General features: G+C 44.6%; 1 protein-coding gene across 1 annotated transcript; it reads left to right on the top strand.

Annotated features, from left to right (window-relative positions):
• The first annotated feature begins 2,153 nt into the window (after positions 1 to 2,153).
• LOC116749686 (von Hippel-Lindau disease tumor suppressor-like) lies at positions 2,154 to 2,644 on the top strand. Its single transcript, XM_032624331.1, is given in 2 exon segments — positions 2,154 to 2,190; positions 2,193 to 2,644. Coding segments are annotated over 2 exon segments (474 nt in total). The 5' UTR covers positions 2,154 to 2,168.
• The last annotated feature ends 11,925 nt before the right edge of the window (positions 2,645 to 14,569 follow it).

A 14,569-nucleotide genomic window follows, 5' to 3' on the forward strand; every position in this document is an offset into this window, starting at 1 on the left:
CAGTGATAAGACAGGGAAATGCATTAAAAAACTTTATCCAGATGGTTTGAATACTTGTAACTTTCTGACCTAGAAGCTAGAAAGTAAAAAATTTCTATCCTGGTTCTGTCAGTGATTCATTGTGTGTCCTTGAGAAATTCATCTCTTTTTGTCTAAATCCTTTTGTCAGCTGTAAATTCAAGATAATACAGAACCATTTACTGACTTTTCAAAAATATTAAGAACTGCATATTGCTTTAAAAATGCAAAGATATGAATGCTAAACTACAAAATAATTACAGCTGGAAAGTAAGCTTTTAAAAAGTACTTGGATGTCAAGGAAACAAAAGTGATTATTAGTGGTTAATGTGATTTTTGAGGTGATTTTCTTAAGGAGTAATGATTGAAAGCTTGTGTTTACACAGATCCTCAGATTGATGGGAGACAAAGCTCTCATTGGTCAATTGACAAGGAGGATCTGTTTTTATCAAGTTGAATTAGGTACACTATATAGCCTCTAATAACCTATTTCAGTTATGACAAGAAGATTCACACATGTATATATAGAGAAAATATATTTAATTGAGGTATCTTTAAAAATGAACTCTATGGGCTGAAAATTACTCTTGCTTTGAGATAAAGAACCTAGGAAAATAAGAGTTATTAATGCTTCCCAACCTACACTTGATTCTTGAATTAAATTACAGTTTGAAGAATGCTTGCTTTTTAAAATGGCATTGAGAAGACTCTGTGGGTGCTTAACTTCTCACTTTTCATTTATCTTTTGAACAACTATGTAGTAATTTTCATTGCACATTGTATAACCCCCTTTTATGTGGTGTTTTGGGTTTTTTTTAATCTATTTATTTGTTTATTTATTGGCTGTGTTGGTTCTTCCTTGCTGCGTGTGGGCTTTTCTCTAGTTGCAGCGAGCAGGGGCTACTCTTTGTTGCGGTGTGTGGGCTTCTCACCGCGGTGGCTTCTCTTCTTGCAGAGCATGGACTCTAGGCACACAGGCTTCAGTAGTTGCAGCACGTGGGCTCAGTAGTTGTGGCTCACGGGCTTTGTTGCTCCGCGGCATGTGGGATCTTCCCGGACCAGGGCTCGAACCCGTGTCCCCTTGCGTTGGCAGGTGGACTCCCAACCACTGCGCCACCAAGGAAGCCCCTATGTGGTGTTCCTTATGCTTGAATTATTTGGTTTAATGTGCTGTATACGGCGGGTCTGGATTTTTAAAGAACAGTCTGGACAGGATCCTATTTAGCTGCAAGGAACAAAGGCACATTCACGTTATCTTAACTGCCGGAGGCTTATTTTAAGATTACAGAGGACAGGAAGGCGAAGGCCTCATCAGAGCCATGGCTGGTAAAATGGTGCTTTGTCTTGTAGTGGGCGCAGCAGCTCTGATAGCTGTGGATGTCCCCTGCTCTGTAGTCGTCATGTGCCTACTTATGTTTCCCAGCTTCTCCCTTCACATAAAAAAGTGCTTTTCTTACAAGCACTTCAATATGAGGCTTTAAAAAGTCTTATTTAAGATAAATGACAAAAAAGCTTTCATATAATTATCTACAGGTTGATTTCAGATACCTTATCACCATAATACTTAATGAATTGGGCTATGTTAGCTTCAGTTAACCCACATAATTTGTTGAACTTCATATAGTGTAAATGATTTAACTGAAATGAATTTTGCTAGAGTCTCAAATTTGTTAACTCTTCTGCCTTTGTTAAATGTTTTAAATAGTTGATTATCTCATAGTTTCCTAGTCTCTTGCAGTATAATTGATACATTGTACTATTATACTTGGTTAACTGAAGGTATTATCTCTGTAAACTTCAACTAGTTGCCTATAAATTTTTCTCAGCAGAAACTAATGGTATTATTACATTTAAAAATGAAATACCTTGTCCTTTATTTAGAGGCCATATGTCTAGAAAGTCATTCTGTGTATAAAGATTAATCAACCGATTAATCAACCAATCAAAAGACATAGCTTATTTTCTTTAGTGTTACCATTGACACCCGACAAAATATTGAATTACCGAGTTTTAGGCTCCGGGAGGTAGTGCCCCGGAAGCGGGGGAACGCGGAAGAGGCCGAGGCCGGCGCGGAGGAGTCTGGCCCGGAAGAGTCCCACCCGGAGGAGCCCCGCTCCGGGCAGGAGATAGAGGCAGGGCGGCCGCGGCCGATGCTGCGCTCAGTGAACACGCGCGACCGTCCCAGGTCATCTTCTACAACCGCAGCCCGCGCGTGGTGCTGTCCGTGTGGCTCAACTTCGACGGCGAGGTGCAGCCCTACCTCACGCTGCCCCCCAGCACGGGCCGCCGAATCCATAGCTACCGGGGTCATCTTTGGGTCTTCCTAGATGCTGGGACATCTGATGGGCTTCTAGTTAACCAAACCGAGCTGTTTGTGCCGTCTCTCAATGTTGATGGACAGCCTATTTTTGCAACCATCACACTACCAGTGTACACCCTGAAAGAGTGGTGCCTCCAGGTTGTGCGAAGCCTGGTCAAACCTGAGGATTACAGGAGACTGGACATTGTGAGGTCCCTCTACGAAGATTTGGAGGACCACCCAAATGTGTGGAAGAACCTGGAGCGGTTGCCCCAGGAGCATATTGAAAATCAGTGGATGGCAGAGGAGACTGAAGATTTTAATTGAAATCTACACTCCTGGATCTCGCTTTTGACAGTCATGACAAGTCTTGATCTAGATCTAGGGCTGGTCACTTTTTCTCGGCTTCAAAGTGTCTCATTCTTGGAGTAAAAATGCTCCATTGCTTTTAAAAGAAAGTTAACTGACCTCACTACTGGGCACTGTGATGTTTAAGGGCAAATATCACAAAATGTAATTTAATGCCTGTCCCTTCTAGAAGTATTTATCAAGGGAAAGTAGTTGCATTTTTGCCTCCTAGTGAGTCAGGAAAGTTTCTGTGTAAGGACTTTTGTGTAAATAATTCAGTGAGAATTGTAGCTTATTCTTGAGTTGTAGGAAAGCAGTGGCGTCTGCTTTTCATTCCTGTATCATGGTTGGTGATGTGCCCGCGTCCCGCTCTGAGAGACCAAGATGTCCTTGGGGCAGGGGCATATCCGTCTGCCCTTTGACGCTCCAGTACCTCGCACGTTATGAGCCTTCCCTCACTGTTTGTTGAATGAACATACCAGTGGCTACTTTGGTAGAAAGTGTTAGAGGTTTTCACCCTGTTTTTTGAGGGCGGGTGGTAGTGGGGACCTTAAAGTATATACAGTAAACGAATGTTTTCAAGGGCATCAATTTTATAGAAAGCAATTTTTATAATTTTCTAAATCGTGGCTTTTCTCTGTCCACTGTTGTTGCAGGGCTGTTTTATTTCTGTTTCTAAGCCAGGATTGGCTTTCCACAGTTCTTATTGATGATAGCTTTTTTGAAACTTGCTATCTGCACAGAAGATAGGAGAAAAATAGCCATCCCTTGTTTAATCATAGTATTAAAGAGCTACTCCTGTACTATAAATAGGTTTTTGCCAAATGTGGGTACTTCTGTTCCTTTTGTAAATCCATGACATTTTTGTTCGATTCAGCAGGTTTTCATCAGGCAGGATCTGGTGACACTTTGCACCTGGCTGGAGGAGAGGACAAAGCCCTCCAGCCTCTCGGAAGGTACTGCTAACACACTGTGGATTCAGAGGGTAGCCTGGAATGTTTTCTAATTTTATACATGTACAGATCCTTTCCTATAGGCTGGACTTAAATTCATTAACTCAAATTCAGTACTTCTATCAGGCATCCTTTTTGGTAGCTAATCAATTAAAAAAAACAAAAAACAAAAAACAAAACTCCCCAGTAATAAAAGAGAAAGTGTTGGAAGAGACAATAATAAAAGGAAGAGAAAAGATCAATTAGGTACACTACTTAAATACACCACCACTAACTTAACAATTTTGAACTTTTAGCCTTTTTTTTGCTTGGTTTTACGGTAGTTGAAGATCATACTGAGTATAGTTTGTATTCTACTTCTCATTTAACTTTATAACTTAAATATTTTTCCATGGTATTAATAAGCTCTTCAATAGACATGAGTGCGAAGCCTTCCCTTTTATAAATAATGTTGTGATATTTCTTGGCATCATTAGTAGTTCCTTGAGCACAGGTCCTGTGCTCTGATAGCAGAGTGAAGTGAATTAATCAAACGCCTTACAGTTTTCCCACCTAATCTTATTCTCCTCTTTCAACATTCAACAAATAATGGGGGCTTTTTTTTTTCTTTAGCCTGTTGTGGTACTCATTCAGTGACACCTCTATAATTTTTTTAATCTAATTTTTTTGTCGAATTGTTGGGTAGGAAGAAGAAATGCTGGTACAGAGGCAGCCATATGATTTCAAAAGTGGGATAGGATGGGAGATTTAAGGAAGCCTGATGGTGCTCGATTAGTTCAGTGTTGGTTTGATTATTTTTTAAACCTGTCTTTGTGTCAAAATGAGATTTCATGTTCCTGTCAAAACTTGCAATATGAGTGCTGTGTTTTTTGTGTTGTCCAAGGAAGATTGAAAACCTATAGCATGTATGCACTCATTTGAAATCTTCTGAATGTATTAAATGTATTGCTTTTAAGAGACTGTGACCTTATCTATTTTGAGTTTAAAAAAAAGCTTTTTGGATACATTAAATGGTCCTAAGTAAAGGAAAAAAAAATTGAATTACCAACAAAATTACCCATATACCTACTGTACCAGTAAATAACTCTATTAGCTTTCTTTCTGAAAATCCCTTATATTTACAAGTATAATTCATTCACAGAACTGCACTCCAACATAATTGGGGACTTAAATGGCTTCAGCGAATGAAAATGAAAAATGTAGCCTGTCCTCCTCAGGGCTGTATAGTACAGATATCTCTTGTCCTTAGGTGGATTTACACATTTTCTGACATCAAGTTTTGATCAAATGAGAGAGTATCTCCAGCGATTTGTACAGTCTGGGTGACTACATGAAAATAAAAACCAGTGAGGCATGGCCTTCCAGGCAGGCCTCTTTACGCTGGAATGCTTGGTGCCAAGGGGAGCTAAGTCCTAGCCAGGCCATGGCTCCATCCACTGAGTTTTAAATTTCACTTGTTTTTCATTTCTGAGAGTTTTATTTATATCTGCCTAAATATTTTTGATATTTTCTCATTCTTTGATCATTTTTTAAGTTCATCATTTATTTCATGAGATATTTCAAACATAATTATTTTACATTCTGTACTTGATAATTTCAATATCTGAATTGAACAAAGCAGTCTATTATTTGTTGTTTCTGCTAACTCTCTCTCTCATGGTTGGTTCTATCCTTGCTGTATTTGGTAATTTTCATTTGGAGGTCATATTTTTCTTGAATTTAACACGTGGGAGCTGGTGGGCCTAATTTGGGATGCTTCCCTTTAAAGGGGACTTACATTTGCTGTTTTTTGCTGGCTTTTAGGGTTTGTGCTTTGGGAGAAACAACAGCTACAATGAAGGAACATAAATAGTACCAGAGATGCAGTTTCAAAGAATGACAGTAAAGGTTAGCTGGGAGTAGGTATTTGACAGTTCTTATTTAATATCGTTTATCAGAGTTGCAAACTAGAATGTACCAGCCATTAGCATCAAAAGCCTTAAAGTTGTTGTGACCCTCTTATACAGGATTCTTGTAGCTTCAGTTTCCTTTCTCCTGCAAGAGGTGACAAAACGTGGGACTCTAGAATGTGTGAGGAAGTGCAGACATTAGGTATAAGGAAAAACATTTGCATGCTGTCTGTCCAGGCTTCTTCTTCCTGTTCTGCAAGGGCTGGTGAGTCTTGGGTATGTTTATCTTTATTTTCACGTTTTGTGTTTTTTAGAAAAATGAATGATCAATAAATGATTTAAGTTTTATAGTTTTAAAAAATGTCAGGAACACTCTTGTGAGCCAGGAATAGTAATAATCTGGTACCTCTAAAATCCCTGGAGTCCTCAAGTTTGGGCTCAAAGTTGGGTTCTTGATTGCAAGAGTTAGCAGTTCAACTCTGCTTCACTGGTCTCCATGCCACTTGCTTACGACTTACTGCCACTGCTCTAATTTTAGCCCATTGTTTTCATCTTCCCCTTGGAAATTTTCCTTACTTTTTAGTGAACACAGGAATGCATGAATAATTATTTCTATAGTAATTTATTCGGGAAGAGTTAGAATAGCCTTTGAAAGTAGCTGATCTGTCATACTGCCAGAAGTGGGAGTCCCAGGAGTTACTAATTTATCATCACTTTAGAGAAGAGGAAACAGAGGCACCAAGATGTTAAGTAACTTGCCCAAGAATCACAGAGCTTGCGGAGTGATAAAGCCATTGTTGAACCCATGTGGTCTGGCTCCAGAACCTACGCTTTAACCACCACATATGAGTCTGAATCTCAGGGGGAGATTGCACACATATTACAAAGAATTGGTTTGTTGAGACCATGAGAGATGATAGGATACCAAGGGAGTGTGGAGGATAGAGCAATGAACTGAGGGTGGAGCACCAATATAAGGAAAATTTGAGGGGAAGAGGACCTTGGAGAAGAACTATTGATGACGATATGAAATGCAGGAGGAAGTATAAGAAAACAAAGTGTCACACAAGTTGAGGGAATAGAATTTCAAGGAGGGGAGTGGTAAGTTAGTCATCATAGGCAGCAGTATGATACGATAAAGACCAAAAATTATCCTTTTGAGTTTGCCAATTAGAAAGTCACTGCCTTTACTGAGGGTGCTATAGACTGAATGTTGAATGTTTCTGTCCCCACAAAATTCATGTTAAAACTTAATCCCCGGGCTTCCCTGGTGGCGCAGTGGTTGAGAGTCCGCCTGCCGATGCAGGGGACGCGAGTTCGTGCCGGGTCCGGGAAGATCCCACATGGCCGCGGAGCGCTGGGCCCGTGTAGCCATGGCCGCGGAGCCTGTGCTCCGCAACGGGAGAGGCCACAACAGTGAGAGGCCCGCGTACCGCAAAAAAAAAAAAAAAAAAAAAAAAAAAAACACTTAATCCCCACGTGATGGTATTTGGAGGTGGGTGGGGCCTTTGGGAGGTGGATTAGTCATGAGAGTGGAGCTCTCATGAATGAGATTAGTGCCCTTATAAAAGAGGCCCCAGTGAAGTTCTTATTCCCTCTCCTCTCTGTGAGGGACACATGTGAGAAGGATGGCCCTCTGTGACCAGGAAGCAAGTTCTCATCAGACACTGAATGTGCCATTGCCTTGATCTTGGAACACCAGCCTCCAGAACTGTGAGAAATAAATGCTTGTATTTTAAGGCACCAATTTTATGGCAGTCAGAATTGCATTAAGACAGAGGGTGAATTTTTTTTTTTCCAGAGGGTGATTTTAGTAGTGTATTGAGGATTAAACTGGAAGTGATGCACTGTGGATGGATCACTCTTTTCAGAAGTTTGCTTGAGGAGAGAAACTGGATGGTTTGGTGAGAGGGAAGCACGAGATCAAGAGGTCAAGATGTTTAAAGGTTTAGAAAATAGAACTAAGGAGAAAGAGATAAAAATGAGTTACTAAAACCATAAATTTTATTCTACCTTGAAATATATTATTATAGCAGATCAATGTTTTAAAACTTAGTTACATTTCCCCTTACACTTATCCAGCTCTGTTTTCTTATATCAAATGGAAAAAATATTACTCAGAGGTAAAGTGAAGTGGGTATTTTATTTCCTGACAGCCATACTTCCCTCCTTGTCCAAGAGTTATTCCTTAAATAAAACACAGATTTGAAAAATTATATCTTGTTATTTTAGCTAAAACAAACAAGTATTTTGACAGAGAATCGAAGTTACTTAGCTTGGAGGCAAGAAAGCAACTATGTGGCCCCATAACTCTTGGAGCTTTTTATTATGATATGAAGAATTAATTATTGAGAATTGTGACCAGTTCTTATCTTTATGAAGGATAAAAAGAAGGAAGGACTTCACTTTTAAACAGAGGTATTTAGATCTAAATAAGAGCCATTATTAAACAAGTGTTTTTGTGTTTTTTTTGTTTTGTTTTGTTTGTGGTACACGGGCCTCTCACTGTTGTGGCCTCTCCCATTGAGGAGCAACAGGGCTCCGGACGCGCAGGCTCAGTGGCCCACGGCTCAACGGGCCCAGCCGCTCTGTGGCATGTGGGATCTTCCGGACCGGGGCACGAACCCGTGTCGCCACCAGGGAAAGCCCTATTGAACAAGCTTGTTAGCACTGCCTTTGTTTCTTAGTGGCTGATCTCTCAGCATTTAGTAGCTTATCAATACCTCCACTCTCCATTGTCAGAGAAGACCAAAGCAGAAACTCCCGGGTCTGAAGTTCCAGGTCTCCAGGCAGTTTTATTACCCTGTGAGAAAACTCTTACTTGGGTCCAAATGTTCTCCAATTTAGGTTGTGTTGGAAACACCTGGGGAGCTCATTTAATATGCCATGTTCCAGGGTCCCACTGCTACAGCTTCTGATCCAGTAAGTGCTGGTTGGAGTCTGAGAATATGCATTTTTAGCAAGTTCTTGGGGTGATTCTAGACCCATTGCGCTGAGGCCCATACTTGGTTGAACGTTGGCCGACTCCCGCCTTTGGCAAAAATCGAGAACAATTAGGATGCATTCTCTGGCCCCTGCACTACCCCCTCCTCCAGGCATACATGATCCCAGGTTCGTATATGATGCTTGAGGCTTTTTAGTATTATTTCTATAACTATGTATTTTTTACTTAAAAAAAAAAGTGCTAAAACGTACTTTAAACAAATAAGCTGCCCTTCATCACTAATTAAGGAAAGAGGGCTTCCCTGGTGGCGCAGTGGTTGAGAGTCCGCTTGCCAATGCAGGAGACACGGGTTCGTGCCCCGGTCCGGGAAGATACCACGTGCGGCGGAGCGGCTGGGCCCGTGAGCTGTGGCCGCTGAGCCTGTGAGTCCGGAGCCTGCGCTCCGCAACGAGAGAGGCCACAACAGTGAGAGGCCCGCGTACCGCAAAAAAAAAGAAAAAAAAAAAAAAAAAGAAAAAGAAATTAATGTTGCATTCATAAAGAGTTTTGAACAGCAAAGCCATCATTTTGACCTATTTTTCTGCTGGTTCCTGGACTCTCTTACTTTTTCCTGAGACTGAGCTGTTCTCCCTTACCTTTTCTAAATTCCACCTTAGATTTCTTAACATTTACCTGGCATCATGTATGGACCAGCTAAGAGGCAACTGCAGTGGGAGACAGGCAACCATAAGCGCTGTGATTTTCTAATTTTAAGCCGTTGATTCTCTCCAGCAACTGCTGGGAACTTAATCACCAAACTGCAGGCCAGGACCCAGGCCTTCCCTCCACTTTCTGGACCGGACTTGTACCTGATTAGCCCTGTCTTACTTCTGCCCATTCCCTGTGTGACTTGCAAGGGTTAAATCGAGCACGATCTACTTATTATCTAATGCCTATTTTGCAAATGCTGCCTCTGTCTGTTACCATCATCCATATCATATCTGAATGTTCTGAAGTATCTGAGTTTCAGATGTTTAGGACAAATAGAGAGTCCAAATGAAAATCAAAGGCAGGTTTTACATAAAACAAACAAAACTACCCTCTCTTCTCTTGTCAGATCCATTGCTCAGAAGCTCGCAGGCTACATGCACAATATCATAGTTAAAGTAATTTTTCTATTTCACCTACTCTAACAAAGAGACAAAGCAATAGCTTTTCAACCAAAACTAGTTTCTGCCGTGATGCAGACCCACAGAAAGTGCTGCAGCCCTCCCCCGCTCTCTGCTCTCAGGCTTGTTTATAGCCAGAGTGCTGATAAAGTCAACAGGATGTGTCACAGGTCAAGGTTCAGAGGGCCTATACGGTGATTTCCACGCCACGTGTACGCCGCGTGTATAAGAGGTATTTGTCCTTTCTTATTCTGCTAATGAACTCAAGCAACATGGATGGTGACATTTGAGTCACAATTATGGCAAAGTCAGAAAAGCCCTGCAGCAATCATACTTCAGTAATCACCTTAGCTAAAGCATTTTATGAACACATGATTGGTCCGGTCTTTTCCCTGTCCCGACTCCCCTTATGGATACATAGCCCCAAGAGCAAATGTTCTCCCAGGCCGTTCGAGCCTGTCCTCCTACTTAGGTCTTCAGGGGCTCCAGGCCCTGGGCCTCTGCATTCTTCCAGTCCCTCCTCACTCCTGCTGTGGCTTCATTTATCCTTCCAACCCACTGAGCCCTGTGTCTAGTAGCTATGGGGACACGGTGACCTCAAATTCCTCTGTCTTTTAGCCTTCCTTCAAGTCCCATCTCCTTCCATCCCCTGCTTTCCCCAGTGATGCTGGAGAAAGCGTCCACATGGCTGCGTGCTTCCTGGGCTCCCGAGGACCTAATTCCAGGGTGGGTCCCTTGCTGTGGACCGGAAGTCCTATTTTCTCTATTCATCCCTTGGATTCCCTTTCACCTTCCTAACCGAGGCAGTTTTAAAAAACCGTTCCCACTGTCCTAAGCCCTCAACCTTCTCCCTGCTGCTTCCTTCCTGGTAACTCAGCATGCCGTCTCAACGTTACAGAGAACTCTGGGCCACAGAGCATGCCTCTGCACTCCCTCAACCTCCCTCTTCCAACCACAAAGAGGACCTTCATCAGCCTGTTTTCCTCAACTTAAGTTTCTGAGACGAAAAATGCGTCTTTCTCTCAAGGTGGAACCCTGTACACTGGTGATGCCAGCCACTCTCATCCAAAACCTATCCCGCCTTTCTCTGTATGTTCAGGTCCTTTCTCTGCGGTGGCTCCTTCTTCTTCCCTTGGAAGTGTGTTGGAATCCTAGCTTGATATGGACTTAGGTAGTTTTCACTCCTAATATGTAACTTTATTTACCATGTCTCTTTTTTAAAAAAATTATTTATTTTATTTATTATTTATTTTTGGCTGTGTTGGGTCTTTGTGGCTGCACACAGGGTTTCTCTAGTTGCAGCGAGCAGGGGACATTCTTCATTGTAGTGCGCAGGCTTCTCATTGCAGTGGCTTCTCTTGTTGCGGAGCACGGGCTCTAGGTGCACGGGCTTCAGTAGTTGTGGCACGTGGGCTCAGTAGTTGTGGCTCGTAGACCTTGGCATCTGTGGCCTTAGTTTGTGTAGAGAACTCAAGTGGGCCAAAACCTTGGCTTTTGAGTTTCAAAAGCTAAGGTCCACATACAAGACACAGATTTGCAAGAAAACAGGATGTTTTAACAGTCATTTTTCCAGCCTCTTATTGGGAGACAGATTTCCTGGGCCATGGAGAGAGGAAGGGTCATCAAGGAGAGAACTGAGGAGAGATTCTTAACAGCCCTTCCCTACTCCCTTCTTCCTTGTTGACAGAACCTACCTCATGTCAGAGAAACTCAAAATAACAGACATTTGCTTTCCCAGCCTCCACTGCAGCTACAGTTGATGGAGGGAGCTTTTTAAAAAGATTGTCTTCCCTGACTGCAGAGAGAGATGAGAAGGAATGCCCTCCCCCTCCTTTTGGAAAGTTGTCCTGTGAGGACATGAGGTTTCATTTTACTGTGATCATGAGCGGGGACCGCTGCCAACAGACTCAGAACGGCTGAGGAGGAAGAGGGAAGGAGTCTGACTTTCCACTGATACTGTTGAGATGCCAAACTAACCAAGGGACCACCCACCTTTGGATTCCTCACTATAGGAGACAATACAGCGTTCTTACTGTTTAAGCCACCCTTATGCATTGTATGTAGTTGAAAACATCCCGTACTCATTCCTTTTACCATCTTAGAGAAAAGTCCTATTGCTAATGACCGGTGGGGGATGATAGAACTTACAGATGGATTGGGGCAATTGAGACTTAGGGGGATCTTTGTCTAACACCATATTAAACACGTCTTGTTTGTTGGCCAACCATGCAGAGTTCCTCTTCATCACTACAGTAAAAGAATGATAACAAAAAAGTGATTGTGTGTGTGGCTTGTTAGAAAAGGCCTGAGACTCCTTCCCAGGTTTCCCTGTTTCCCCAGAATGGCATGGGCACGTCATGCTTTTTCCCCTCAAAAGCAATGGGAAGGTCAAGGAGAAAGAGTCAGACCCGGAGAGGCTTTGGGTGTGGGCAAGAGGACAGAGCAATGGATGCCGCACTCGTGGACAGACAACTGGGGGTCATTCCTGACTGAGGAGGTCTGATGAGCTCTGAAATTCAGACAAGTAGTCCCTCACAGGGAGGACACGGTGCCCGAGGGCCAAATACCTCTTTACATTCCTGATGCTTTATAACCCTTTCCTCCAAATGTTTCCACAACTGCAAGAAAAAGTGGGGAGGGAAGTCTCTGAATTGCCTCTGAACAATCCTCTATCTTAAAAAACAAAACAAAAAACCAATCTCACCTGAAGCCTGTTCTCCTCTGAAGCTCTCCATTCCTCGTTCCCTGTACTGCCAAACTTTTGGAGAGAATTATCTATACCAGGGCCTCTGCCTCTTTGAGGTCTACTTATTCCTTAACCCTCCTCATCTGACATCTGGCTCCAGGCTAATAAACTTGCTTTCGAACTGGTCATTCAGAAAACAATTATTGAACTTATACGTTGAGTTATGGTTTTTCCTCTTTCTGACTTACACAGGTAGGCTCAATTAATGAATAAAGAACCTCACCAATGTTCTACTGACCCTTCAAATGACTTCAACCCCGATCACCATCTTCCCCCTCAAATCAGCTTAACCTCCTGGTTTGTGAGCCTCAAAACTCCAGGGTCACATTTAATCCTTTTTTCCCCCCCTGTTCTCCATCTAACCCATTTCAAGTCTTTCTGCGTTGGGGCCTACCACAGAGGGTTGGTGTGAAAGCCAAATGAGTCAGATCTCTGAGGTTAATTGTAAGTGTGCTTCAGAATCACCTGTGTTAAACACAAAACGATCAAAAACAAACAACAAAAAATTGATGCCCTCAGTTCCACTTCAGATGTACTGGCTCTGGATATGGGGCCCAATCAGAATATCCATGTCTCCCTCATCTGTGCTCTGTGGATGGATCAGAAAGGAGTCCTGGCTTGTTCCCTGGTTGCTTTCTGTGTCTGCCCAGCCAAATGGGAGCTGCTTCTGCCCCTGCCTTACTTCAGGGTCTTCTCAGTGTCTAGCCCAGGGCTGGGGGGATCCCTACTGGGATCCCTACTGATTGGGTGGAAGGTGCTTCCCCAAATGCATCAAGCAGATGTGTCTGTAAGAAGTAAATAGCCACCATATACTTCAGGACACATGTTTGAGTCATTTGATTGTTTACATCAGGGACATGGGGGGGTCTCAGGTACCACTCCCCCTGACATACCAAGAGCCCATCGGAAATTGGTCTCTGGACTTCAGGAACACTTATACATCTCTCACAGATGGCTTCAGCTTGGAGCCCTCCTGAATCATGAAGGGCCTGGGAGGCACAAAACTCATTCATTGGCTCCCTCATTCAGTCTGATTCAGGGTACTCGAGGATCCACTCACAGTCAGCTGGTAGGGCTGGGTTGGGCCGGTGGTCATCTGTTAATCAGCTGCTCATCCAGGTGGCACCCAGTTAGTTGGCCATTTATTCAATCCTTCATTTATTCACGCAGGCTTCCGTCATATAGCCATTCACCCACCCACCCAACAGATATTTACTGAGAGCCTACGATGGGCCAGACACTGATTTCACACTGGAGACAAAACAGATGGTTAACACGAGAAGCACGGGACCCTCGGAACCTACCAGGGTGGTGTGGGGCGGGTTTCCCAGGAGCTCTCGGGCCAGGAGATTAGTGTCCTGCACCTGGCTGAGCGGCGCCTCCCACTCTCAACTCTCTTTTCCTGCTTTGCTCCTTCCAGTGTTTGGAGGTGCCAAGCTGCAGGCAGGAAGGTCGAGGCAAGGATGAGGTGGACATTGGAAAAGGTGAGACGGAAACGAGAACGTAGCGGGGAACGTGGTGGAAAGGAGCGCGGCCGGGAGCGTTCTTCCAAGGGGCTGCGTTCATTGTGTTAGTGGGAGGGTCGGGGAGGAGGACAAGCGCTTCGAGGCAGGGAGGGTGAGTCAAGCCGCCCGGCTCGGGGCTCGGGCGGCTCTGCCCGCGGACCTGGGCTCTCGGGGCGCGGGGCGGCGCGGCGGGGGCGCGCGACGGGAGGGGCTGTGCGCGGCGCGGCCCCACGAGCGCGCGGGGCCTGGCGAGGAGCGCGCCCGGCCCGGCTCGGCGCCGGTACCCCCAGGCGCTGGCGGCCGACCCGCAGCCCCGGGCCGGGACCATGGCGACCGACAGTAAGTGCGCTCGGGTGGCGGAGGCCGCGGGGTGGGAGGGACCGCGGGGGCCCGGGGGTGGGAAGTCCTTCCTGTTTCCGACGCCCGCCTTTGTGCAGGGCTCGTGGGAGCCTCGGCCGGGTGCCCTCTCGCCCTCCGCCCGTCACCCTCTGCGGCCGGGCAGGCCTGGAGAGGCGCAGGCGGCCCTGGCAGCCCGTCCCGGAAGGATGTGGCAGAAGGGCGTGCGGTGGACGCCCAGGTGGAGGCGACGCTCGATGCCGCGGGGCAGGGGCCTTGCCAACGCAGCCCTTTGGTGGGGTGTCCCCGGGCTAGAGCCGACCTTTGGGGAGCCCTGCCACCCAGGCGCCGCGAGCTCTTGGCGCTGAATTCAAGGTTCGCCC

Source organism: Phocoena sinus, chromosome 2, assembly GCF_008692025.1.
Source record: "Phocoena sinus isolate mPhoSin1 chromosome 2, mPhoSin1.pri, whole genome shotgun sequence".
Classification (NCBI taxonomy): Eukaryota; Metazoa; Chordata; class Mammalia; order Artiodactyla; family Phocoenidae; genus Phocoena; species Phocoena sinus.